A 27,275-nucleotide genomic window follows, 5' to 3' on the forward strand; every position below is an offset into this window, starting at 1 on the left:
AAGCAGGGAGGGGAGGGGATATTCTGAGGTCCTTGCTTGGTTGGGGGGTGGGGGAAGGCAGCAGTAAGTACCCCTGGGCCTGGACCTCAGCCAGGCCCTGCGTAGGTGAGCTGGGCTATGCCGTCCTTGATGGCAGGGAAGTCAGGGAGGCCAGTGTGGTGGAGGCGGCAGCGGTAGCGGCCACAGCTCTTGGCGTACTGCAGGAAGCGAGGTGCACCAGGGAAGAGCACGTGGTCAGCTAACACTGTGGCACCAACTGGCAGCAGGGCATGGGCCTCCAGCAGTTGCAGGTCCCGCAAATAACGTCGGGGCCTGTGTGCCAGGAGCACCAGGTCAATCCGATTCATATGGTACTGGGTTCTTAGGCGCGGGATCACCTCCTCTGATCTACCCACAATGAGCTCCACCTGTGGGGGTGGGAAGAGTTGGAGATGAGGGTGGGAGCGATTGTTCTCCCACACCAGACCCTACCAGGATCTGGCTTATTCTGTGCCAGGCCCTGGCCTAGGTCTCTGTGTGTGTTCTCATATTTCCCCTGGCCTCAGAACCCAAGGAGTCAGGATCAGCATTGTGATTTTCATTCTGCTAGTAAAGAAGCTGAGATTCAGAGGACAGGTGCTTTGCCCAAGATCACACAGCCAACAAGAGGCAGACTAAAGTTTGGACCCAGATTTGCTGGACTCCAGAGACTTTCCTCTTAACTGCTTCTTTGTCATCCAGCAGCAAATACATGCCAGTAACTTGGAACAGGAGAACAAGCGCTCATACACTCTCCATGTTCACAGTTCCCTAAGTGGAGCTGTTTCCTTCTCCTAGGTGGGATTCCCCCATGGGGGAAGCTGGCTAGGGCAGGGCTGGGGGTGGCAGGAAAGAGACCAGGGTTGGGGAGGTGGGGGCTGACCGTGCGCTCGTCGAAGCCAGCCAGGCGGATGAGTTTTTCAGCCACTGCTGCTGTGCGTGGATCCCGCTCCACAGTGAGAAGGCGACCCCCAGGGGGCAGGGCACGGGCAATAAGCAGTGTGGAGTACCCGCAGTAGGTGCCCAGCTCCAGTGCACAAGCAGGGGCCTTCTCCTCCACCAGCCGCATCACGATCTGACCTATGGGGGGAGATGGTTATTGCAGCAGACATGGGAGATGGATGCAGGGGCCCTCATGGAAAGGGGTCTCAAATGCCCACTTGCCACTGCAACCCCCAACCAGCGGGAGTCTCATTTCTTTCTTGGATTAGAGTCCTAGCAGCCCCAGTGGTCTCCTTGCCCCTCTCAACTTGCCTCCTTCACACCAACCACTAGGAATCTTTCTGACAAATCTGACCCTAATGCTCCCTGGTTCCTATGAACCTAAAGGCCTTTGGGATTGAACGTGGGATCCTCAGCCTGACATTCAGAACTTTCCTGGACCTGATCCTATCCTACCTTTCCAGTTTCAGCTCTCAATTCTTCCCACCACAGCCATCCCAAACAACTGTGCCCAGAGCCAACCATGCTGGTTCATTTCTTCATGCCACATTTAGATATGTGGCTGGCTTTGTCCTCCCCCACCTCTGTCCTCAACTACCTGGCCAACTCGAAAGCAATCCCTCTAGGCCCAGTTCAAATGTTGCTTCCTCCAGGAGGGCCCAGGCAGAAACAACCACCAGAGAGAGACCAGGCTTCTGAGAGACCACTGTCCAGGCTCCTGAGAGATCTTTGCTAGACCTTCTAGTTTCATTCTCCCTTGATTTGTTCATTGAATATCTTTCTAACCATTGAATTGGATGAATTTCTTAAATGAGACTCTAAAAACACATGTGCTGACAGCTGGGACAAATCCAGCCAGACAGCTACCCTGAATGGGCTGGAGGAACCTCCATGGTGGGGGAGAAAGACTTAGACACAGATAATTACAAGGTTTTGGGTTGTGTGCTGAGGTGGTTATTGCCCTGTATCATGCCCCCTATGAGGCCAGCCTTTGTGGCTGATTCATCCCTGGCCTCTACCTCCTCCCCCAGCACCTAGCACATGCCTGGTACAAAAGAGGTGGTGATAAATTTTACTGGATGAATGTATAACTTTGCCCAGCCCCCTCATTTCCAGAGAAGAAAAAAGAGACCCACAGAAGATCAAGAACCTGCCTAATTCACCCAGTAAGGCAGCGGCAGATCCCAGATCTTCCTTCACCATCTTGGAGGTGCTTCCTGGAGCAGAAGGCTAGGGAACACTGACCTTTGACAGGCCCCATGTGTCTCAGGTACTCGCAGTGGCTGCTCCAGTGGTCCAGGGTGGTGAGGATATGACCAGGGTCCCCAGGCAGGGCGTGGGTGAGCACATAGCTGAAGGCCCGCTCCTCAATCCGCATCCCTGACAGGCAGTCTCGGAGGCTCCGGAGTAAGACCATGCGTACCAGTAGTCGGAAGTAGTGCCGGTACCTCACCAGCAATGTTACCACCAGTGGCAGGAAGGCCAGCGCGATGGCGGGGGACATGGTCCCTACCTGGGCCTGGGGTGGAGGAAGGGAGGGAAACCCACACATGTCGTTTGCCTGTCATTTGTGCAGCCCTTACCAGTAGCAATTATCCCTATATTTTACACACCGTGGCTCAGAAAGGTAAAGTCCTTTGTCCAGAGTCACACGGAAGAACTAGGATTTGAATCCAAGCTGGTCTGATTCCAAGCCCATGTACTTTCAAGGACAACATACTGTCTTATGTTCAGCACCCAACCCCAAACTATCTCTTCCTACTCCTGGTTCATCTTCACCTTGCTCCCTCCACCCATTTTCCCTTATCTCTGTAGTCACTGTTCTTCAGGACCCCTTTCACCAGTTCCTTCCTGAGTTCTCCTCCCACCTTACCCACTGCCTGCTCGGTCTCTGACCCATTACTGTGTAGCAAAAGAGCACAACTTTGTAGTCAGGAACCCCTTCACTGTCACTCTTCTGCCTCAGTAAAAGGCAATCAGAACACTCCATGGCGTGTTAGGATGAGATATCCTTAACCACCCCAGGATCCTCCCTCTGTCAGCATTTCCCTGGGGGTGGGAAGAGTCTGTGATTGTATATTTATTCTCTAGTCCTATCTCCCCTCCCCTCCACTCCCCTCCTATCTTCTCTCTCAGCATTCCATTCACATTTACATTCACATATACACACAGCACACACTTTCCCCCAACTCAGCCTCTTCTCCCCACTCCCCCCACCCCCTGTCTGGAATAAGTGCCCTGTCTCCTCCCACGCACTGGACCATCTGACCCTTTTGAGGCCACTGGTGGTGGTGACTAAAAATTAAAGTAGGAGTGTATGAATGGGGTGAATAGGTAGGTGAGTGATGGTGAATCTGAATTGATGCGCTTGGGAACCCCCACTCAAGGGCCCCGCTTACCTGGGCTGGAGGCTCCTGCTTGGGGAAGATCAGAGCATAGGACAGCAGGAGTCGTCCTTGGGGTGGGGAAGAACCCTGAGGCAGGCTGGACTTGCTGTCAATTATTGATGCTGAGGCTGCTGCTGTCACCTGAGACCTGCAGTTCAAGTTACCAACCCCAGGGACAAGCTTGAGCTGCCTCCTACCCTTCAGGAGCCCTCAAAGAACTTACAGAACTCCGGGGTCTTGATTTGAGGGGTAGTAAAGCTACTGGGCTTGGTGACCTCTCCTCAAATCCCTTGGTTCAGGACATAGGGTATGGTGTGAGCCAAGGTAATGGGGAGGTTGTGAGTTACTCAATAATTCCAAATCCTAAGCAAGTGCCAAGGCTTGAGTCACAGAGAAGAGTCGGATCCTGTCCCTGTCCCCCTGGAACTCCACCTTTGTTAGAAGAGACTGACACAGGAACAGAGAATATAATGTGAGCACTAGAAGGCATGCTCCATGAACACAGGCACTTTGGGCAGGCAGACCAGGTGGGGAGACAGTGTGCCAGGCCATGTGTGTAAAGTCCAGAAAGTCAATCAGGAAACTCCCAAGTATTTCCCTGTGGTTGGTGAAGCATTCCCCCAACCCCTCCTCCACTGCCCTGGGCTTGGAGTGGGTGTCAGGGTCTGCAAGATCTTGCACGACAGACTTGGACTTGAGTTGAGTCCAAGGGAAGATGTGGGATGGTTCTAAGAAGCGCACTGATTGTGAGCTTTGTGTGTTAGATTACGACTGCTGTAAAAAGGCAGGATTGAAGAGAAATGCCTGAGGGCAAGGAGATCACTGAGGTGGCCTCTATCTCCTCCACCAGGATTGAGCTCCACTCTGCTTCGGTTTGTGAAGGTATAAGGTCCCTTCTTCCAGTAAGTCTCAGATCCCCAGTCCAGGTTGGGTGACACACCCTCTGTATGTCGCCAGCCTTGGCACCAAGCAACTGGGCCTATTGGTGTGTACTCTTGGAGCATAGAGCCTGGATCCTACTCGCCCCTCTAAAGGCATTTAGGAGAGTATTTCATAACGGCAGTTGCTATAAATTCGCTCACTGGCCCACAAAGGTAGCCTGGCGGCCACGGGAACACATAATACACTTAACACCAGGGCTTCTATAACCGTCAGTGGAAGTCTCCGGCTGAGACCCGGAAGAGGCTGAAGTCATATGATCCGCCCCTCCCTTTCCTTGCATCACGTGTCTCACGGCCTGTCACGCAGCGTGTGCCTTCCCATTGGTTGGCTAAGATCACGCGGTAGGGGCGGGGCCGGAAGCCGGGGTTCCGGCGGCAGCCGCGGCGGCCAAGCTCGTCTGGGAAGGGGTAGTCGCGGGCGCGGTGGTTACTTGCTGGATGCAGGCGCGGGTCATGTGACCGGAAGGGCTCCTGACGGACGCCGTCCCTTCTCGGCGCGGCCTGAGCGCCCGGCCCGACCCCTGCCATGGGGTGCTGCTACAGCAGCGAGAACGAGGACTCGGACCAGGTGCGGCCGCCGCGGGCGGGGCTCGGGAGTGAGGGCAGAGATCCTGGGGCATGGGGCCCAGAGAAAAGTCGGCAGAAGAGGGTCAGCAGGACTTCAGGGCTCACTGAGTACGGGGGCCCGGAGAGGACATATTACAGAGGAGACGCCGGGCCGGGCTGCTACCCCTTTTAAAGCCTCAGTTCTTTTTGCACAGCCCCTGTGTTGGGATGTGCAGGCAGCCGCCTATCCCGCTCGCGCCCGCGCCTTCCATCTTTCCCTACCTTCAGACCTTTACAATTTCAAGGATCCTCAGCCTAGGTCTCGGGGAAGCACTTTCTTGCCAGCTTCCTTCTCTGTGTTTTGTATTAGCGGGCTTTGTGAATCCATTGTAAAGGTGGGTAAGCTGAGGCTCTGAGTTAGAGTGTCCCGATATGAATCAGGAATCTGTGTATACTCTGAGTCCCTGGGGTTGAAGAAGGAAGGTCACTGCTGATCTGGGGTCCGAGAAGGCCTATGGAAGTTGGTGTCATTTGAGTTGATCAGTGAAGGTTTTAATAGACACAGGACATCAGGACCTGTGGGAAATTGGAAAGCAACAAATCGGGTTTAGCTTTGGCTAGATTGGGGGGAAAAGAGAGGTGGGCTGGGGAGCTCAGTTTGGCCTGCCTCAGTGCAGTCCCTACCTGAGGCCTCAGGGTTCCTCTAGCTAGAAGGAGCTAGAAGGGTATTTGTCCTGGGAATTTGGCTATAGATCTGATCCTTTTGCAGAAAGGATTAGGCTGGGAAGGCCTGTACAGTTTTAAATTCTGTCTCTTCCCCTTGGTGTATTCTTACTTCCTGCCACACTTAAATCCTTGCCCTGCCTGCCTGACCTCCTTTGAGGAGGGGAAGACCTTTTCAAGGATGAAGTCTCAAGTTGTTGGCCACTTGCCTTTTTGGTTACCTCTAAGCCTGGATTGTATATTTCAACACATATAGAGACAAAAACTGTAGAAAGGTTTCAGCAAGTAGCTCACAGTCCAGTGGAGTAGATGGTCACAGAAACGGATTATATCACTGGTAAATGGGAAGTAGGTCTTTCCCCAGTGACTCATGTGAATCTATTTTGGGTCAAGGACTTAAGCTGGGGAAAATGTCACTTGTATGGGAGGGATGGGTGGCCCCTGGGCCTCATTAAGCCTCCAAATGCCCAGTGAACATATACATATTTCTGTGCCTTATGTTAGGCATGCCATACAGCCAGTACTTCACACTTCACTCCAGCCTGTTAGAAATAGGAGGCAATATCCCTGCCTACTGGGAAAGCTATGGTTTAATGGGAAATTGTCCCTTAAACTATAATATGGACTCTTGCAGGGAATGAGTCAAGGGTTAACTCTTTATGAGAAAGGATACCAGCTTCTAGCTGGAATTGCGGTTTTCTTGAATCTCCACCTTCCCCTTGATGGGCTTTCATTTCTGTTTTTAACCCCCAGAGATGGTGCTTGATCAGTCCTGGGTGATTTGAGGCCTCACGTGGAGAAGGTCTGCTTACTACCTGGTCTACAAGCCAAAACCATTCACTGTCCCCTCTTTCGGGTCTTGGGCAGGCCCCTCTCACACTCTCATATTGGACCCTTTGTTATAATAATAAAGAGAAATGTATAACATGTTACAGTTTTCAAAGACCTTTTACAGTTATCCCACTTGATTCTTGCCAAAACATCTGTCACATAGGTACCAATTAATGTCTATTTAAATGTGAAGAAAAACTTCAGAGAGGCTAAGTGATTTAGCCAAGGTTACAGAGCTGAGAAGTGCCACAGGCAAGGTATTTTGATGCCAAGTCATGTCTTTATCCGTTGGGCTGACTCGTGTCTTCTAGCTGTGCCCACAGACCAGGTGGCTAGTGATAGGCCACATACATGTCTGTGCTAGAGTAGACAGTGAAGCTCTGACTCCAACGTTGACTCCAGGACAAACCTTGGTGTGAAAACCTCCCCCATGCTCCAGTCACCCTTTTGGGGATGGGGTGATGTTATTTGTCCACTCTAATTGTGGTAGCATGGCCTCTTCCAGGAGTCTAGGTCTCAGGAAAACAACCTTGTTCTTGAAGAACCCCTTATCCTGCAGGAGAACCTGTCTGAATTGGGGATGGGGAAAAGATGGACATATAAGAAGAAGCAAACTCCGGCTTCATTATGGAGCTGGCTTTCCTTAGAGATAGTTTAATCTTTGGCAAACATCTTGTTTTTAGTACTTAGCTTGTGTTTTAGGGGGGTCGGGGTGTCTAGGAGTTGGGAGCTGGTGAGGCAGAAGCCCATAGCTTCTGTCTCATGCTGTTGGGAACTGGGGACATGGGCAACCTAGGCTTGAGACAGTAGAGTAATGTCAAAAGGCTGGCCCTGCCTAGGGCAGGGCAAGCAGGGTAGGAGGAAGTGTCCTCTGTAAGGAGAGTTGTGGAGTTGTGGGCAGGGGAGCTGGGAGCCTGCAAGTGTGAAAGTCTGGTAGGAACTGAGATAGGCCTGAAACGGAACACTAAGGAGTCCAGTGGTCTGGCACTGAGGGCTGGTGAGTCGACTTTAGCCAGGATGGACCCTTGTCTCTGGTTTTGTCCTGGGTACCCTTGTTCTTTATGCTTTGGATAGATACCCAGCATATCCACTTACCCAGTTTGCAGCTGACACAAAGCCAGCAGGGATTTGCAGCTGATGGGCTCAAGGCAGGGTTGTATTCAGAAAGATTGCAGTAGATAAGAACAAGGGGCTAAAATGAGGAGAAATAACACATAGAATTATACAGGACCAGGGAGACTTGGTTTGGTCCCAGGTCAGTTCTGGGGGTTGTGGTGATTAGCATAGGCTAGCAGAAACAGGGCTGCTGAAACTAATGAAACCACATCCACAGAGGTGTGGTGGCTTGGCAAGGGAGGGAACAACTCCAACTTTTCAGGTAAGGATACACTGGGAGCACCAAGTTTGGTTCTGGGAGTCCCACACAAAGAGAGCATCGGAAAAGAGGAGAGTGATCACCTGAGAGTAGAAGGGACCTGCCCTCAAGAAGGGACACTTGGGGACTTCCCTAGTGGTCCAGTGGGTACGACTCTGCACTTCCAATGCAGGGGGTCTGGGTTCGATCCCTGGTCAGGGAACTAGATCCCGCATGCACACCGCAACTAAGAGTTTGCATGCCACAACTAAGAAGTCCGCATGCCACAAGTGAGACTTGGTGCAGCCAAAATAAACAAATAAATGTTTAAAAAATTTAAAAAAATAAAATAAAAGAAGGGACACTTGGGAATTTCCCTGGTGGTCCATTGGCTAAGGCTCCATGCTCCAAATGCACGGGGCCCAAGTTCGATCCCTGGTTAGGGAACTAGATTCCCACATGCCGCAGCTAAAGATCCTGCACGCTGCAACTAAGACCCAGTGCAGCCAAATAAATAAATAATTTTTTTAAAAAAAAGGGCTTCCCTGGTGGCGCAGTGGTTAAGAATCCACCTGGCAATGCAGGGGACACGGGTTTGAGCCCTGGTCTGGGAAGATCCCACATGCCGCAGAGCAACTAAGCCTGTGTGCTACAACTACTGAGCGTGCACTCTAGAGCCTGTGCGCCTAGAGCCCATTCTTCGTAACAGGAGAAGCCATGGTAATGAGAAGCCTATGCACCACAACGAAGAGTAGCCCCCACTCGCCACAACTAGAGAAAGCCCATGCGCAGCAATGAAGCTCCAACACAGCCAAAGATAAAATAAATAAAAGGATAAAATAAATAAATTTATTTTAAAAAAGAGTTGCTCCGTGGCATGTGGGATCTTCCCGGACCAGGGCTCGAACCCGTGTCCCCTGCATTAGCAGGCGGATTCTTAACCACTGCACCACCAGGGAAGCCCTGGATCATTTTCTGAAGCTGCAGGGCTGTTACTAAATACCTGCTTTGTGCCTCTGCCCATCTTTTCAGGGCCTCTAAGACTGCTTGGTTCCACTTTAATTCATCCTAGACCACCAGCTTAGCTTAGCTTCCAAGGGCAGGCAGGATCTGAGTCTTAGAGCCGACATTCCGTACAGTTGGGCACTTGGGATATTCCTAATAAAAATATTTTTGGTGCTTAAAGGTCAGAGCTGGGCTGAGAAGAGAGCCTAATAAAGGTGGGTTGGACTAAGGGCCTCAGGGCTGATGTCTACCCCCATGGCCTCTCCTAGGACCGAGAGGAGCGGAAGCTGCTGCTGGACCCTAGCAGCCCACCCACCAAAGCCCTCAATGGAGCCGAGCCCAACTATCACAGCCTGCCTTCCGCTCGCACCGATGAGCAGGCGCTGCTCTCCTCCATCCTCGCCAAGACAGCCAGGTGGGCATCACAGGACCGGGCCTGGGGCAGACCTCCTTCATCCGTATTAAAGACTGGGATGGAGAGCCAGGCCCAGGCCGTGGGGGATGGGACAAGATCAGTGGGAAGAGGTGCCTCTGGGCCCAGCCCTGCTCCCGTGGGCAGGCAGGGACACTGGTGTCAGATAGCCCTGGAGTTGGCACCTGGCAGTGAGTCTTGTTTGTCCATCTCAGAAGCACCTGTTATGTCCTCTCTGCCTCTTCTCCCCAAAGCAACATCATCGACGTGTCTGCTGCAGACTCCCAGGGCATGGAGCAGCACGAGTACATGGACCGGGCGAGGCAGTACAGGTGAGCCCCTGGCCGGCTGGGATCCCTCAGGCTGCTTGGGCCCCCCCTCCCTTCCCCTCCCTCTGATCCAGCTTTGGAGCCTGGGCCCCAGTCCGGGCTTCTCCTTTGGGTGTGGCCTGGGAGGTGGCCCCAAGTCACTTGGGTGCCTCAGTAGATGGTCCTGTTGACCCAGTTTGCCCCATGACACTCAAGGGTATGGAGACTAAAGGAGGTCGGCCTGGAGTGGGTTTGTGGTGAGCTGAGGCTCCTGTCACCTGCTTCTCTGGTCTGAGGAAGTGAAGCTTGCCGGGGCTGGCTGGGCCGACAGTAGCCTGACTGCCTGTCGCCCCTCCTCCCCCTCGGCCAGCACCCGCCTGGCTGTGCTGAGCAGCAGCCTGACCCATTGGAAGAAGCTGCCGCCGCTGCCGTCCCTCACCAGCCAGCCTCACCAAGTGCTGGCCAGCGAGCCTGTCCCCTTCGCCGACTTGCAGCAGGTGAGCCACCCCTCGTCCCACCCCTGCCGCTGGGTGGCAGCGAGGCACAGGGTTCGCCCCTCCACCTCAGAGGAGGTAGGGAAGTGGAGTTAGGGAGCCTGGTAGCCTGTGGGCCCTGCTCACTCCCACCTCATTCTTACTTTTCTTCTCCTCCCCATCCCCTCTCTTAAACCTTCATTCTTTTGCTACCCTTTGTTCTTCCCTTCTGTCATTCCCATCCCTGCCTTTCTCTTTGGCTCCCTGTCCCCCATCATTCCCTCTCTGGCCACCTATCCCCTCCGCCTGCTTCCGGATCTGCCTTCTCACCTGTCTCTCTGTTCCTCTCTCCCGGTCCCTCTGCCCCAGGTCTCCAGGATAGCTGCTTATGCCTACAGTGCACTTTCTCAGATCCGTGTGGACGCAAAAGAGGAGCTGGTTGTACAGTTTGGGATTCCATGAAGAGAGGGGTCCCTGGACAGCTCTTCTTCTCCTCTCTTCACTCCGTCTCCACCCTGCCTCCCCTGGCCCCCAGCCTCACTGTGGCTTATACAGTATCCTAACCTGCTACTAATCACAGAAGAAAGTGGAGGAGGAGGAGAAGAGTGAGGCGAGAAGCCTGAGCAAGTGAGGATGGAACAGGGGAGGGGAGAACCATTTGGGACTGGCCTTCGAAGCCCTGGCCAGGGCTGGGGTGGGGGTCACAGGGACAGGGCCTGGTAGGTCTTCACCGTCACTGGAAAGGTGCAGGTGCCGGTGTGAGGGTGATCACTAGGGGGCCTCTTAGGACCCCCTGCCCACCCTTTCTTGGCCTCACTTCTGTCCCCCTCTCCCTGACTTGGTGCTCACATGCACCTCACGAGGGCTTGTGACCAGGGTCTGGATGAGCTTGAATTTGAATGAATTGAGTTTGTATTTCTAGCACCCTGGGTTTTTACATGTTTGGGTTTTTTTTGTTTTGGTTTGGTTTGTCACCCTCGATAAAGGAAGTGTATCCATCTGTGTGCTGGTTCCAGCCCCTCTGTCCTGCCCACCCCACTACTACTTACTTCTGGCTACTCAAGTCTGTGAGCAGCGAGGTGGAGGATGGGGAGGGGGCATCTTCTAGGGGCACTAAAAGGAATCAAGGAGATAAGGCTTCAGGGTTCCCAGGTCTTAGCTGAGACTTGGCCTGCACTAACCTCAGATATGATAAGACTCAGCTTGTCCCTCCTCCAGTGATGGGAACACTGTCAAAGCTGAACTTGAATCTGAGGCAGCTGTCACTGTTGTGGGTATTGCCTCAGGCTCAGTGGAATTACCAAGAAGCCTGGTGAGGGGGTGGATGTATGCAGGGAGACCAACAGCACCTGGTACAGAGTCAGCAGACACATAGTTTCAAGCAGAAGATTCTTTTTATCAAGTGAAATCTTAAGTAGAATCATGATATGTAAACACGACAGTGGAACTACTCTCATCTGATTGATTGAAGTGAGGGGTTCAGAGGTCACAGCCCATCTTATTGGCCTCCTGTCATGGAAGCCTCTGAGGCATCTCCACAGAACCTTGGTGCTCTGCGAAGCAACTCTAACCTCAGGATATCTGACCTAAAGAGTGAAAAGGGGCCCAGACAGGTTAGATAAGTTTCCCAAGGCCATGCAATCAGCCCAGGTCTCTTGCGTCCCAAGCCAGCAGGCCTTTCCTTCCACTTCCTCCTTGTTTCAGTGAAGTAAGACCAGAGCTACAGGCGCTTGCCTGAGTTGGGGGGCATCTTTACATGGTATAAGAGACTTCTGCTGAACAGCTCAAATCATTTATTGTCAAACCAAACTGAGCATCCCCGGGCCTTCAGGACTGCTGGGGTCCCGGGAACCTCAGAGTGCATTGTGCTTGATCCAGACCTTCCGGGATTTGATGTTCATGCGTTTCCACACTTCTGCCGTTGTGCGGTCTGCCTTGGTGACCCCACTGAAGTCGAACGTGGTGATACGGGGCAGAGTGCACAGCACATATTGCCTGTGGGGAAGACTTGGGCTGGGGGTCAGGCCCCCTTCTAGAACCCCTTTCCCCCTCCACCAGTTGCTCCTATCTCCTCTGACTGCAAGGAATGGAGGGACTTGAGTAGAGTGTGGGGGGGACTGAATTTATCCTGACTGACATCAAGAAATGCCTAAAGCCCTCTACTCCCTTCCCTGGTCCAAGCATAGCAGAAGGATGGTGTTAGGTTTCTAACCCTAACTCTCCTCCTTTCCCTCATGGGAGCCCAGCGGAGCCCACCTCCAGGGCAGGGCACTTACCTATACCCATTCTCTTCCTCTATGGGGTTCCCATGGAGTGTCAGGCTGCGGAGCCGAGGGAGGACAGCCAGCTTGTTCACCTCTCCAAGGCGCTGGATGCTGTTGCCATGGAGATAGAGCACACTCAAGTTGAAGAAAGTTGTCAGGACCTGTTGGGGAAGGAAACCGGAAGCTAGACTGGACAGAGCCGTGTATCTGTGCTCAGGACTGACTTGTGGGCAGAGAAGGAAGTGTTTGGGGAATGATTTGTCACCCCCAGAGCCGTACTAGATTGATTCCAACCTACTTTAATTTGCCTTTGAAGGGGTACAGGGGCACCACACTGACAGAGCACTGTGATCCGAGGGGCAGAAGGTATGGGCCTGGGTCCTGTCACTGCCACTGACTTGCCAGGTGCCTGGGCTCTCCTGCTTCTCCTTGAGCCGTAGCTGTCCCTTCACTGAAGACCATTCCAGCTTTGGTGTTCTAAGATTCTATCACAACAGGGGACAGGGGACAGCATCATGCTAGGATAAGAGCTTTTAAAATAGTAGTTAAATTGAGATCAGTGCACCTGGGGAACAGTTTACAAGTCATACTCTAACTCCTTTCCCCTCTAGCACAGAGCCTGGATGAAAAGGGGCCAGTTTTGTTTGTTTCTTAAAATTTAGCCTGAGTTCATGGAAGGTAACTGCTGTACTTTTAGTACCTACCTCTGCAGAAGAACTTGGCACAAAGCACAGTGGGTGCCCAGTAATAAGCTACGATTTTACTTCAGCCTCCTATGTGAAGGCTTGCTATGTGCCGGTTGCTTTTCATATGTTCTCATTTAATCCTCACAAAATGTTTATAATGCTGGCATATTATCCCCATTTTTCAGACAGCAAGGCTGACGTTTTGAAAGGTTAGGAACTTGCCCAGGGTCACAAAGTCTGAGGTAGATCTAGTATTTGAACCTATATCTATTTGAGCCCATAGCCATGTGCTTTGCAGGGCACCATGCTGCCTCACTACTTCCTTGATAATATGTGGGAGGTGGAGAGGCTGGGGGCTGGACAAGGTGGCTTCAGGTCCACCCTCTGGACTCACAGGGTCAATGGAAGTCAGGTCGTTGAAGGACAGGTCAATCCAGGCCAGGTTCTCCGGATGCTCCAGAAGCTGTGAAACCACATGGTTGAAGTCTCTGAGGTCATTGAGGACGTTGTTGTTCAGCCACAGGGACTGAGACATTGACTTCCCTGACTTTGCGTGCCTTAGTGGTCGTAGCCCTGTCCGTGGCTTCTCGCTTAACAGATCTGTGGGGATAGAGTGAACTTTGGGTATGTCATCTTTGCTTTTCTGGCTCGGTGGGGGTGGCAAAGGAACAGAACTGGGAGGATTTGTAGCTAGAGGAGCTGGCAGGGCCAGAATCCCATGCTTGTGTCCAGTGCGACTGTATGCACTGTTCCCCAGGCCCCAGCAGTCAGAGTGAGCTTGGATTAAGGGTCAAAGACTTCACATCCCAAACTCTTGGTTTGGGTCACGTGCTCCTCTCAGGTCTATTGTATCATTGGGTCCTCTCTATACCACCCCTGTGTGGGAGTTGGAGGGAGGCGGATTTTATAGATGAGGAAACCAAGAAGCAGAGGTGTTGGACTTGAGCCAAGATGCTGAAGCACAAAATCCAGAATTACCCACTGGTAGAGCCTATAGAATTCACTTCAGTGTCACACACTCTTGATGTCCTCTCCCTCTTCCATTAGTATTGAGTAACTGCTATGTGCCAGATACTGGATATACAATGGTGAACAAAATGAGAGATAAGCTCTGTATGAATAATAGAGCAGGGGTGAAGCAGATGTTTATGCCTTGGAGGAGCTCAGATGGGAAAGATGAAAACAAACGGTCAATATACTATAATAAATGCTATTTAAATTGTGGAAGCACAGAAAAGGGTCTCCTAACCCAGTTTGGGAGCTTAGGGAAGTTTCCCAGGGAAGGTGAAGCCTGAGCTGGATATCTCAGTGGGTTAGGAGACGTTAACCAGGCAAAGAAGGGTGGAAAGGGTGAGAAGAGCATGAGCAAAGTTACAGAGGTATGGAATAGCATGGGCACACACACACGTACTACACAAGGGGGCAAGGAGGGAAGAGGAGACACGGAGCCTTGAAAACCAGGCTGAGCATCTTAGACTTTATCCTGTAGAAGATGGGAAGCCACTGTAGGGTTGAAAGCAAAGGAGATGATACAGCTCTCTCAATTCAGAAAGATCACTCTGAAGGTTTAGTGTGGAGCATGGATTGTAGGGAGTGGGTGGGACTGGAAGACCAATTTGGCTCTTTCAGTCATTTAAGCAAGGATGAGGGACATACAAACAGCATGACTTGATGGTTGACTAGATGCAAGGGTAGAATAATATTCAAGGGTGTTGGGACTTCCCTGGTGGTCCAGTGGTTAAGACTCTGCACTTCCAACACAGGGGGTGCAGGTTCGATTCCTGGTCTGGGAACTAAGATCCCACATGCTGTGTGGCGCGGTTAAAAAAAAAAAAAAAATTCAAGGGTGTTGCCCAATGTTCTTGATGACTGGTGAGATGCCAGTCCTATGAACTGATACAGGATTAAGAAAAGGAGAAGAGGGACTTCCCTGGTGGTCCAGTGGTAAAGAATCTGCCTTCCAATGCAGGGGACGTGCATTTGATCCCTGGTCGGGGAACTAAGATCCCACATGCCGCAGGGCAACTAAGCCCGCGCACCACAACTACTGAGCCTGCGTGTCTCAACTAGAGAGCCCGCGTGCCGCAAACTACAGAGCCCGCACGCCACAACTAAAGAGAGGAAAAACCCATACGCCACAACTAGAGAGGAGCCCACACGCTGCAGCGAAGAGCCGCGTGTGCCGCAACGAAAAGATCCCACGTGCTGCAATGAAGATCCTGCGTGCCACAACTAAGACCCGACGCAGCCAGAAAAATAAATAAATAAATCAAAAAAAAAAAAGAAAAGTTGGGAAGGTGATGAGTTCAGGCTTGGCCTTGGCATGTCTGAGGTTCCTATAGTACTAGAAAGAGAAGCCGAGTAAGCAGTTGGATATGAAGGAGACATAGACTTGAGAATCATTAGCATAGAGTGTATACAAGTTAGAGAAATAGATAAGATTCTTCAAGCAGAGCGACGGTGGGGGGAGGGGCATCCATTAAAGAAGTTAAGAACCAGGGCAGGGAGAACCAGGAGGCTCACAGTCTCAGTGGCAGAGTCAGAACCATACACCAGCTCTGGCTGAGGTGACTAGATGTTTCCTGTTGCCTCTATGCCTTTAGTTACTTGTCTAAAGCTGCCTCCCAGAAAGGAAATAGTACTTTCTGAACTGGTCCGCTTGTCTTCACCCTCTCCTCAGCTCTTACTAGACACACTTCTCTCCTACCCCCACCCAGCTTGAACAACTTCTCCTCAGCTGCAGGTCAGGCAGCATCCACCAGGTGGCTCTCTGTCTTGGTCCGGGAGTGAGCGGACCCACAGTTGGGGCCTGAGGGTGGGGGGGAGGTGGCAGGAGGGTCATGAAGCGGAGTACCCCTGCTCGTGAATAAACCCTAATCCTGACCCCCAGCCTCACATCACCTGACTGCAAACCCTGAAATGAAAAGACAGATGAGTAAAAGTTAAGATCAAAATAAGCCCACCTACAGACTAGCCTCCAGTCTGGTGAGGCAGCAGCTTGGGGAATGCCGGCAAGCATGGGCCGATCCCCAGCTCAGGGGGAGCCACTGGGGATGGCATTGGCTAGAACTTGAGGCTGCTTGGGATTGCTGTTATCATGGGTGGAGGAGGGTGTCCAGGCTGCTCTCCGCAGACTCCATCAGAGCACTGCATTGCCTGAGGATCTGTCAAAGCTGCCCTGTTCAGAGTAGGCCAAGGCGGGTCTGGAAATTGGACCACAGATATCAACACTCAGAGAACTAGGGGTTGTCTAGCCCCAGGAAGATCTGGGGAAGACATAATTCTGTCTTCATATCTATGAAGGGTTGCCATGCAGCTTTTCCCACGTGTCCACAGAGAACACGTGTTTGACATGAAGAACTTTCTTGTGTCATTCCTCACCCTGTAATGGAAGGGCTGGTAGGTGTGTGGTATGGGACTCCCTTAACTGTGGGTTTGTGAGCAGTTAGAGCACTATGGGTTGGAGGTAGTAGACTGGATGCCTTCTAAAGTCACTGCCATTTCAGATTCTATGATCCATATATTGATTAATTCAGGAAATAGTGTACCAGGTACCCCAAAACTCTACCCTGTCCTCTAACCCCAATTTTAATTAAGTGTGCCAAATGCCCTGGGGAACCTGAGGGGACTGGCCTTTTGGGGCTTAGATGTGCCTCTCCTTCTCCCTTCACTCAGCAAGGAGCATATGCCTGGCATACGTGTACAGACCTAAACACACATATATAGAAGGCTTAATAGTAGTGGGTGCTCAAGATTTAACTGTTAAATGAAAGACAGGGCATCTGTGCAGATTATGTTTTGTGCTGTGCAGTTATCCTTGGTCATAGTAACTTGTCTCTCCCCTCCTTCTGAGGACACCATAGAGGGCTAAGCCACACTCCCCACTCAGAGCTAGGAATTCTCAGGGTAGGTAGGAGGCATACTTCTTCCTCGGTCACCTCAGCTGTCTTGTACATAGCCATTATTGCAGCTAAAACCCTGTGAAACATGGACTACATCAATCAGAAGTGATGCTGTGCATAATAAAGGAGGATCATGGCAAGTGGGTGTGTGCTATGAGAGAACAAATGGGACTTACTGTTGTAGCTGACGGCAACCCAAGTAGTAAGTACCCTAAACCCAAACCCAAGTAGTATCCAGTACCCTTGATAACTATTCACGTGCTTCCTGAACTTAAAGGTGGCCGCTGCTTGCCTAAGAGAGTCGACCAAAGCCAGATAATGGCTCTAGGTTATGTTGATGTCAACCTGTGTTCTGTGAAGGCAGACGTACTGATGTGTTTATGAGAGCAGATAACAAAGACAGCAAAACATCCCTGGGAAGAAGCACATTCTCTTGAGAATATGATCTTGATGAGAGCCTCCCTCTGTACTCTCCTGAAAGGTACTAGCTGCCCATTTACACACGCACTGAATGATAAAATAGGAATGAGCGTGGGCAGTGCTGGGACCTGTAATAAGTGTGGGTGATAATGGAATAAATTTGGATATGACTGAAATGAATATAAAATTTGTCAATGAATATTTAGACTGGAAACATGCCAGTTTATTAATAACAAGACCTTACATGTTTTACCAGTGATCAGAACAGGCTTGTGTCCTCAGACAGAGAGTGGGTTCTGCCTGTTGGCTGGGACTCTGTAGCAGCCTGTGTTTTCCTTTCATTAGTCTCTTCTCTCCAGGTAAAAAGTGGAGAATAAAACTATTGGCTGATAGACTGGCTCTCCCGTTTTCTTCCCTGAATGTCTTGCTGTAGCCTGGCTTCCTTTGAAGATCATCAGTTACCCTGAAAGCCCCCTGGGCCCTTTCAGATTTGCTGGTAATTTTTTAAAAGGCCAAACTCTTCCACTCCCACCTCCCTACCCACTACTCTCCCCAAAATAGCAGCAACAAAAATCCCATATGCTTATGCGAAGAATCTCTTTAGGCTTTTAAGTAGAAGACTGGCTTCTCCCTAGGGACCACACCCATCCTGCTGCCCTGGTGAGTGGAATGCTGTGCTCTGGGGGCTGACCTTGGGTCACATGGATGCTTCGGAAGGAGTAGTCAAGAGGGGGCTCTTGCACCGAAGTGTTCGTATAGTCCTGTTTGTTCATAGCTCAGGCCATCATTTGTCAGGTGGAAGCATGGGCCCTGGGAATCCGGGTTCAGCCTGGGAGGACAGAGAAGGACTGGTGTTTGGCCCTCAGGTTTCCTCATAGCTCTCCACCCCTGCTATATACCCTCCACTACTCCAGGTTTGCATGGCTGCATTTCTACTTTAAGATAACAGTCATGATTCCTTGCATTTGTAAGGCACTTCCTACTTCTCTGAGCACCTTCACATCCCCTAGAGTTCATTGATAGTTATAATACCCATTTCTACTTTCCAAAGAAACTGAGGCCCCAGGGTGAAAGCACTTGCCCAAAGTTAAGCCAGTGAGTCAGCTGTGGACTACAATCCTAGTCTTCTGAATCCTACTCTGAGTCCTTTTCTGCTACTCCATAGTAGTTGCCATGAAGGCTGTCTTGATAGCTACCCTCTGGTGACATCAACTGGGCTATTCTATTGCTTAACAAACCCCTGAGGGCCTGCAGTGGATCTGGTGTCTGACAGCCCTTTGCAGTCTGACCCATATGGGGATTTGCTACCTTCTCTGCTCACCTTGTCTGTCGGCCCCATTATCTTTTCATCGGAAGACCCTACTTTCAGCTACGTCCTGAATGTAGTCATACATATATAAACATACATACACATAAGACCAGAGTCTGCCTCACTCTCACTCACCTGTCACTGATGCCTGAAACTCCACCATTAGGGATTCATTCCTTTGGGTTCAGGGATTGTTCCCTGTTAAAATGGAAATACCCCTTGAGAGGGGTGAACACAGTGTTATCAGTCATTTACAATGTGGTGTGAATTGTCTTATCAGATCCTTTCCAATTTATTAGCTCAAAGCTGAGAATTTTTTGACTGGGCAGAGCCATGAGAACACCACTCACCTGTGAAGAGGAGAGCTGACACAAACAAAAGACAAACAGACTGACAAATACATGTCCCAGTCAACCTCCCCTTCTCACTTCATCCACTGCTGTCACCTCCTTTGCATTTACTACTTTACTTGCTTTCCAAAAGGATTTGAGGTATTTTATGGTAATAACACACTCATAAAACAGGATGATTTGTAGAACAGAGCTGTCCAACAGAAATATAATGAACATCACAAATGCAAGCCACGTGTATATATTTTTTCCACATATGTAATTTAATATTTTCTAGTAGAAAGAAAAGTCAAAAGAAACAGGTGAGGTTATGTTTAATAATATATTTTATTTAACCTAATATATCCAAAATATCATTCAACATATAATTGATATTAAAATTTGAGATACTTTACACTTACAGCACATCCCAACTGGGACAAGCTACCTGTCAAGTGCTTAATAGCCACTTGTGACTAGAGGCTACCATACTGGACAGTACAGATATAGAAAATGAAAACATGGAAGAGAAAGATTAGAAGCCAGAATAAAGGAAGAGAGAGAGATGAACCAGGGAATTAGGAAACTATGCCTCTATTTATCCCTGAAATTCCTGGCAGCTAAAGCAAAAGTGGAAACCTTAGTATATGTGGTTCTCATCATTCAATTCAAAGAAACAATTTGTATCCAGAGACTATGAAATTCACAAATGTTCTTAAAATGGAATTTCTCTTAAAAAACCAGGGACCTGATAGCTTATAATTCAGCTTAAGCTTAACACAGTCTAGGTAAATTCCTTTTTTGGTGACAACATATGAAGGATAGAGTTTAACAGGTTTAGAGGAATGGAAAGTGAATGTCTTCCTCTCAAAAAGCAGCAGTCTCAACTGAGCTTTGGGTAAGTGATGGCTTGAGTCACTTCACAGATGAATTCTCTGTCAAGTGTGAGACTGGCCTGATGGGCATGGATTGTTGATTGGGGAGACCTGAATCTTTGGATATCAAATCTACAGACACGACAAAGAACACATTATTCTTTTGTAGAAATAGAGGAAGCTGGCTTGCTTCTCACGTAGACACGTCCCACTTGAGAACCCACAAGAAGTTTGATGCCTCTGAGCAAGACTGGATACTTTTCTCAAGTTGGGACCCAGAGTTCAGCACTACAGGACATGGATTTTAGCTTAAAACATTTAAGGGTGGATTTTTACCATGAATCTTGACCATCAGAGAACCTCAGTGCAGTTCCAAAGGACTTCTGATTTTGTGTAGCACCAGCTCCTGAAGCATTTTTCTGGATGAGTTATTCTGGATGAGTATTAAAAATAGAGCCCTGGGGCTTCCCTGGTGGCGCAGTGGTTAAGAATCTGCCTGCTGATGCAGGGGACACGGGTTTGAGCCCTAGTCCGGGAAGGTACCCATACCGCGGAGCAACTAAGCCCATGTGCCACAACTACTGAGCCTGCACTCTAGAGCCCACGAGCCACAACTACTGAGCCTGTGTGCCACAACTACTGAAGCCTGCGCCCCTAGAGCCTGTGCTCCGCAACAAGAGAAGCCTCCACAATGAGAAGCCCGTGCACTGCAACAAAGAGTAGCCCCTGCTTGATGCAACTAAAGAAAGCCCGAGTGCAGCAACGAAGACCCAATGCAGCCATAAATAAATACATAAATAAATTTATTTATTTATTAAAGATAAAATGGAGCCCCAAGTAGTTTGACAATTAGTCTTCTCCATTTAAACACCAGCCCAGGCTGTGAGCTAGTGTTGTGTCTTATTCATCATCTAACACAGAACCTGGCTTACAGCAGGCACTCAGGAAATGTTTGTGGGAGGAATGAATGAGAAACTGCCAAATACAAGGATTTCTGTTTTGGGGGTGTTGATACTAAGCTGCACTTTCTAACAATTGGCTCCGAGGTTCAGCTATTTCAGTCCACACCTCATTCACAGTAAGATATTTAATTCAATTCTTCAAACATTTGTTGAGCGCCTGCTGCCCTATGCTTGACCAGAAGGAATGAAGCCAAGATACAAATAATAGAACCCTGTCTGTAAAGAGCACAGGAAATCCTGCTGGGTTGCTATTGATTGTGGCAAACCAGCCTGCATCCAGTTCTAAGAAACAGCTGCCTACTTAGTGAATACTCTCATGTTTCAGTACTCAGCTCTAGCATACCCTCTTTGATGAAGACTTTCTTTCCAGATAAAATTGATCATTGTGCCCTGTATCAGATTGATTCCCTTGATGAACTCTATCATGGTCTCCCCTGTATCCATCTCTTTTGCCCTCTTTGTAGTTCCATCCACTCTGATGCTGGGTTCAGCCATGTGACTTGCTTTGGCCAACAGGATGTTGGTAAACATGAAGCAAATAGAAGCTTAAAGAGAGGACTTGCCCTGTGCTCTTTGCCAGTGCCAGGAGAACATGGTTAGCCTGCTGGAGGGATATGAGAAACGTGTAGGTGAGATACATGAAAAAGAAAGCCAGTGATCCCAGGTGAGGCCACCCTAGACTAGCCTATAGCCAGCCTACCCGAAGGCAAGATCACAAGAGTCACCCAACCCACATGTGACTGCAAACACATGAATGAGCCCTGCCAAGACCAGAAGAAACACATGGCTGACTTGGAGACTTGGAAGCAATAGTAAGTGTTCATTGGTTTAAGCCACCATGTTTTTGGATGGTTTGTTATACAACAATAACTAATTGATATATGCCCCCACTGTACTTTGAATAAAATTTCATCACAGCCTATTTCCTTATCTGTAAAATGGAGACAAACCCTGTCTTGAGAGCTGTTGTATGTCTTGTAGCAGGTGTTCAATAAATTGAACCAGTTGTACTCTCTGTACTCATTTCTTTATAACCTACTTCCTGTTCCCTCCCTGTAAGCTTGAGGACGGGGAAAGAAGTCAGACTTCTTTCTCTCTTCCCACCATTACCCTGCACCAAGCCTGGGTATTCACTAAAGCCTTGATGGATAAATGGAGGAATGAAAGAAATGAAGGAATAAATGAATATCTTCAAGGTGTCACATAGTGAACCTGACTGCTGGGGAGAACTGACGAGCCTTGAGGTTGCCTTACTTGCTCCAGTGGCTATGTTTTTGGAGTCAGTCTTTCCCAGCTGCTGTTCAGCCTCATCACCAGGAGCTAGTCAGACCCTAGCGCCTTCCTCATTTGTCTACGTTGACTGAATTGATGAATGACAGGGTTAGGGGCATACCTGCTCTGTTTTGGAGTTTTTCTTCTCCCGACTGGAAATATCATTTACTGTTTTTCTTTCTTTCTTTTTTTTTTTGCGGTACGTGGGCCTCTCACTGTTGTGGCCTCTCCCGTTGCGGAGCACAGGCTCTGGACGCGCAGGCTCAGAGGCCATGGCTCACGGGCCCAGCCGCTCCGCGGTATGTGGGTTCTTCCTGGACCGGGGCACGAACTCGTGTCACCTGCATTGGCAGGCGGACTCTCAACCACTGCGCCACCAGGGAAGCCCTACTGTTTTTCTTTTTTAATTTTAAAAGTTAACGTGATAGCTGAATAAAGTCAAACAACATAGAGAGATACATCAAGTGAAAACTAAAAGTGTGGCTCTCCATCTCACTCTCCAAGAACGCTCATGATTTACAGTTTGGGAATATAACCTCCTAGAAGACATATATAACAAAATTATGTATATTTTTAAATGAACACATACTTTCTGTTCCTTTGTAAAGCTATTTTTTTCTTTTCAAATTGTTGTAGACTCTCTTACCCTTTTTAATAGCTGCAGAGTGTTCCATAGAATTTGTGTGTACCCTACTTTAACTTTACTTGGGCTCCCCCGGTGATGCAGTGGTTAAGAATCCGCCTGCCTGTGGCACATATATACAATGGAGTATTACTCAGCCATAAAAAGAAATGAAATTGAGTTATTTGTAGTGAGGTGGATGGACCTAGAGTCTGTCATACAGAGTGAAGTAAGTCAGAAAGAGAAAAACAAATACCGTATGCTAACACATATATATGGAATCTAAAAAAAATAAGTGGTACTGATGAACCTAGTTGCAGGGCAGGAACATAGAGAATGGACTAGAGGACTTGGAGTGGGAGGGGGAAGCTGGGGCGAAGTGAGAGTAGCATCGACATATATACACTACCGGATGTAAAATAGTTGGCTGGTGGGAAGCAGCAGCATAGCACAGGGAAATAGGTTTGGTGCTTTGTGATAACCTAGAGGGGTGGGATAGGGAGGATGGGAGGGAGGCTCAAGAGGGAGGGGATATGGGGACGTGTGTGCATATGGCTGATTTGCTTTGTTGTGCAACAGAATCTAACACAGTATTGTGAAGCAATTATACTCCAATAAAGATCTATTTTTAAAAAAATAAGGCCTGGGAGTCAGAAGAAAAAAGAAAAAAGAATCCGCCTGCCAATGCAGGAGACACAGGTTCGAGCCCTGGTCCGGGAAGGTCCCACATGCTGCGGAGCAAATATGCCTGTGCGCCACAACTACTGAGCCTGTGCTCTAGAGCCCACAAGCCACAACTACTGAGCCTGTGCTCTAGAGCCCGTGAACCACAACTACTGAAGCCCACGCACCTAGAGCCCGTGCTCCGCAACAAGAGAAGCCACCGCAATGAGAAGCCCGCCCACCCCAATGAAGAGTAGCCCCTGCTCACTGCAACTAGAGAAAGCCTGCGCGCAGCAACGAAGACCCAACGCAGGGCTTCCCTGGTGGCTCAGTGGTTGAGAGTCTGCCTGCCAATGCAGGGGACAAGGGTTCGAGCCCTGGTCCGGGAAGATCCCACATACCGTGCAGCAACTAAGCCCATGTGCCACAACTACTGAGCCTGTGCGCCTGGAGCCCATGCTCCGCTACCAGAGAAGCCACCGCAAAGAGAAGCCCGCGCACCACAACAAAGAGTAGCCCCCACTCGCCGCAACTAGAAAAAGCCCGCGTGCAGCAATGAAGAACCAACGCAGCCAAAAATAAAATAAAATAAATAAAATTATATATTAAAAAAAACTTTACTGGGCTTCCCTGGTGGCACAGTGGTTGAGAGTCCGCCTGCCGATGCAGGGGACACGGGTTCGTGCCCCGGTCCGGTAAGATCCCACATGCCGCAGAGCGGCTGGGCCCGTGAGCCATGGCCGCTGAGCCTGCGCGTCCGGAACAGGCTCCGTAATGGGAGAGGCCAAAACAGTGAGAGGCCCGCGTACCGCAAAAGAAAAAACTTTACTTAATTTAACTTCATTTAACCAATCCCAAGTTGATGATGGAAATTTGTTTTCAGTTTTTGGAAATTGCTAACAATTGGAATTTGATTTGTTGATAGCCTGTCTCTTCTCTCTCTCAGGTAAGTAGCAACATTATGGCCCAGGAAGCTGTGAGGAATATTCAGATGAAGAGATCTGATAGGAGATTCAACAGCCTGGCCTAGTGAGGGTTTCTATTTATGGGCTACAGGTGGAAGAAAAACCAAAGACCGTCATGAAAAGTCTTCCACATAATCTAATGTATTCTGGGAAGTTATATTTCTAGGTGCCAAAGGTAGGCCCCAAATTCAAACTGGTTCCTGCCCATCTCTCTACTCCCATCTCTTATCCTCACCTCCAATTCTGCAGGCCAGCCAAATGCAACTACTTGGAGTAAGTTCCCTGCACCTGCCAGCTTCTGCACATCCAGCTTTCTCTGCTTGGAGTACAGTTTCTTCTTTTTGCCTTGCTAATTTTTAATGACTCAGCTCCGGTTTCCCTTTTTTTCTGAGGAGCCTACCCTCATGCCCAAGTCTGGATGTGCGACTTCTCTTCTGGACTCCCATAACACCCTATATTTACCCTTGGTAGCACTCGTAACACTAGTATTCTCTCCTTACTATCTGTGTGTACATAAACTCCACCAGGGCAGAAGCCATGTTTTTCTCATGGTTGTATCCTGACAGTGGAGGCAAGTAGTAGGTACTTAACAATATGTTAAACATTGCAACAGTGAATAACAGTATAAAGGAGAGGGACACGACATTGCTATAATTGAGGGATCTGAGCTGCTCTAGGCAGTCAGGGGAGATAGTCCTAAAGAAGTGATTGAGAGGGACCTCCCTGGCGGTCCAGTGGTTAAGACTCTGCGCTTCCAATGCAGGGGCGTGCGGGTTCATCCTTGGTGGGGGAACTAAGATCCCACATGACACGCAGCTCGGCCAAAAAAAAAAAATAGTGATCGAGAGAAATATGAAGGATACGTACAAATTAACTATGGCAGAGGGAAAAGATGAACATTCCAGGAAGAAATAACAGCATGTGCGAAGGCTCTATGGTAAGTGGTTACTTGAAATTTTGAAGACCTTAAAGAAGGCCATATAACTGGAGGGAGAGTGGGAGGGAAATGTATGGTTAGACTGGAGGCTGGAGAGGTGGGTAGGAGCCAAGCTGAGATGTTGCTTGATGCTAAGAGCAATAGGAATCCCAAGGTATATTTTTAATTGGAGGTATTATGGGGAAAGTGAACAATATCAGATTTGCATTTTGAAGGATTACTCTGGTTGCAGTATGCAAAATGGCTCGGAGGGAAGGCAGGAAGGATGTGATGGTAGCTACGACTAGAGAAAAGGTACTAGGAGTAAAGCTGACAGGATTTTATGATGGATGGGAAATGAAAGAGGTATTAAAGACAACGCTTGTTTTTCTGACTTCTGTAATGGTGGACAGAGGTGAGAACACTGGAAGAAATTCAGGCTTGGAGTACATAGGGATTATGAGTTCAGCTGCAAACATGTTGAGTTTGGATGTTTTTGAGATATCCTGAAGGAGATGTTGAAGATGCAATTGGTTATATAGATCTGGAGCTTGGAGATGAGGGTTGGGTGGGGTTGGAGATACACACTCCCGTACATCTGCATATAGGTGGTAAATGAAGTTGTGGATGTGGATGAGAATATCCAAGAAGAGAATCTTAGAGTGAGGTGGGAAGTGGGCCTAGGACCAAGCATGGGGGAGCTTTAAGACAGTAAGTGGACCAATCAGGGCCAGCTAGGAGCCAGCCAGAAGCTAACTAATCATGACAGCATCAAACATGGGTGCTGTGTTAGCAAGAGTGTTTACTTTTTGTTTAGTTAAATCTGTTTGATTCCCATTGTCTTTAGTCTCTCTAGTTCTCTTTCCCCATTTAAACTTTCAAGGAAGGATCTGAAACCCATTCAGGCTGAAATGTAAATAACTCAATGTAGGCGATACAAGTTTCTTTTCCCTGGGGCAGTTTATCTTACTACTTTGAACAAGTCCTTAAGCTAGAGAGGCTGTAGGCTCAAGCTAGAGACTTGGCTGGAAGTTGGCAAACAGGGGTCTAGTCCTAGCTGTCACTGACTTGGTGTGTGGCCCCCAGCAAGTCCCTGCTCCTCTCTAGGTTTCAGTTTTCCAATCTGTGAAATGGGGATAAATATCCTTGGACTCACCAAGCTCAAAAGAAAGACTGGATGTGAAGACACTGGGTAAGTTGTAACATCTGTCATGAAGACTGTAAAAGGAGTGAAGCTCTAACTGCAGAACTTGGAGAAGCAGACCACAGAGGAGGTGTAGGGAGAAGAGGTAATTTAAGGACAGGATCCCTAATAAGTATGTGTGGGAAGATCCTGCTGACTCTCTGAAAAGGAGGCTCTACCCTGGGGTCTTCCTGCTTGGAAGGAAAGGGGCAGTTCAAGCCCCAGAAAGTTTCCTACAAATCCAGAATTAGGGACTGTGATTTATTCTAATCTTACTCCCATGTCTTGAAGAGGGTCTCAGACGACCAGAGGAAAACCAACCCCATGTCTGAAGGCGTTTCAGATCTCCCAGGATGTGTCAGGGATTTGAGACAGTAGTATTAGGGGGTCCCATCTTTGTGATGGGGGAGGTTCTTAAGCACCCCCAAATCTGTCTGGGTATGTGTCTCAGCCTTCCCTTCCCTCCCCGCGCCCGTCTATCCCATATGGGTTTGTGTCTTGTTCACTGCGAAAAGGGATAAGGGGTAAGGGGGGGAGGTCTCAGGTCCCCGAGAAAGAAAGATGTTAGTCTTTCTGGGTGCCCCTCCCCTCTCCATAGAGTTCTTGTCCTCTAGAGCAGGTTTCCTGTTTTCCCGCCCAACTCACCCGCAGTTGCTTCCCCTCCAGCCTCTGCGTCCCACTATCTCAGGGTTACTCAGAGCAACTCTATGGTAACTACCTATGTCACCACGTCCCAGCTGAGCGCCGTAGGCGCTGCCGCGATGCCTACCGGGAGCTGTAGTCCGTCAGGGGCTGGGTTCCAAGGCCGCGGTTGGTGCAGCGATTTGTAGTTGCCTTCGTCCTCAAGCCGAGGGCCGGGGTCCGGAAGTTGTGGCACCCTTTCTCCCTTTCCAGTGGCCCTCACACTTCCTTTTCCCGGGTCCTCCAGCGTGCTCTTGCGTGCGACGCCAGCCGACAGGGGCCAATT

General features: G+C 49.4%; 2 protein-coding genes across 2 annotated transcripts; one reads left to right on the forward strand and one right to left on the reverse strand.

Annotated features, from left to right (window-relative positions):
- On the reverse strand, window positions 1-27,216 carry LOC112390773 (transmembrane O-methyltransferase homolog). Its single transcript, XM_024731839.1, is given in 7 exon segments — window positions 1-407; window positions 902-1,098; window positions 2,206-2,479; window positions 12,213-12,365; window positions 13,285-13,490; window positions 17,904-18,739; window positions 27,078-27,216. Coding segments are annotated over 6 exon segments (1,233 nt in total). The 5' UTR covers window positions 17,986-18,739; window positions 27,078-27,216; the 3' UTR covers window positions 1-86.
- LAMTOR1 (late endosomal/lysosomal adaptor, MAPK and MTOR activator 1) lies at window positions 4,649-10,942 on the forward strand. Its single transcript, XM_024731851.1, has 5 exons — window positions 4,649-4,856; window positions 9,017-9,162; window positions 9,414-9,491; window positions 9,838-9,964; window positions 10,310-10,942. Exons 1-5 carry the CDS (start codon window positions 4,815-4,817, stop codon window positions 10,400-10,402), a joined length of 486 nt encoding a protein of 161 aa, XP_024587619.1. The 5' UTR covers window positions 4,649-4,814; the 3' UTR covers window positions 10,403-10,942.
- Window positions 27,217-27,275: the final 59 nt, after the last annotated feature.

This window comes from Neophocaena asiaeorientalis, unplaced genomic scaffold, assembly GCF_003031525.2.
Source record: "Neophocaena asiaeorientalis asiaeorientalis breed wild unplaced genomic scaffold, Neophocaena_asiaeorientalis_V1.1 scaffold232, whole genome shotgun sequence".
Lineage (NCBI taxonomy): Eukaryota > Metazoa > Chordata > Mammalia > Artiodactyla > Phocoenidae > Neophocaena > Neophocaena asiaeorientalis.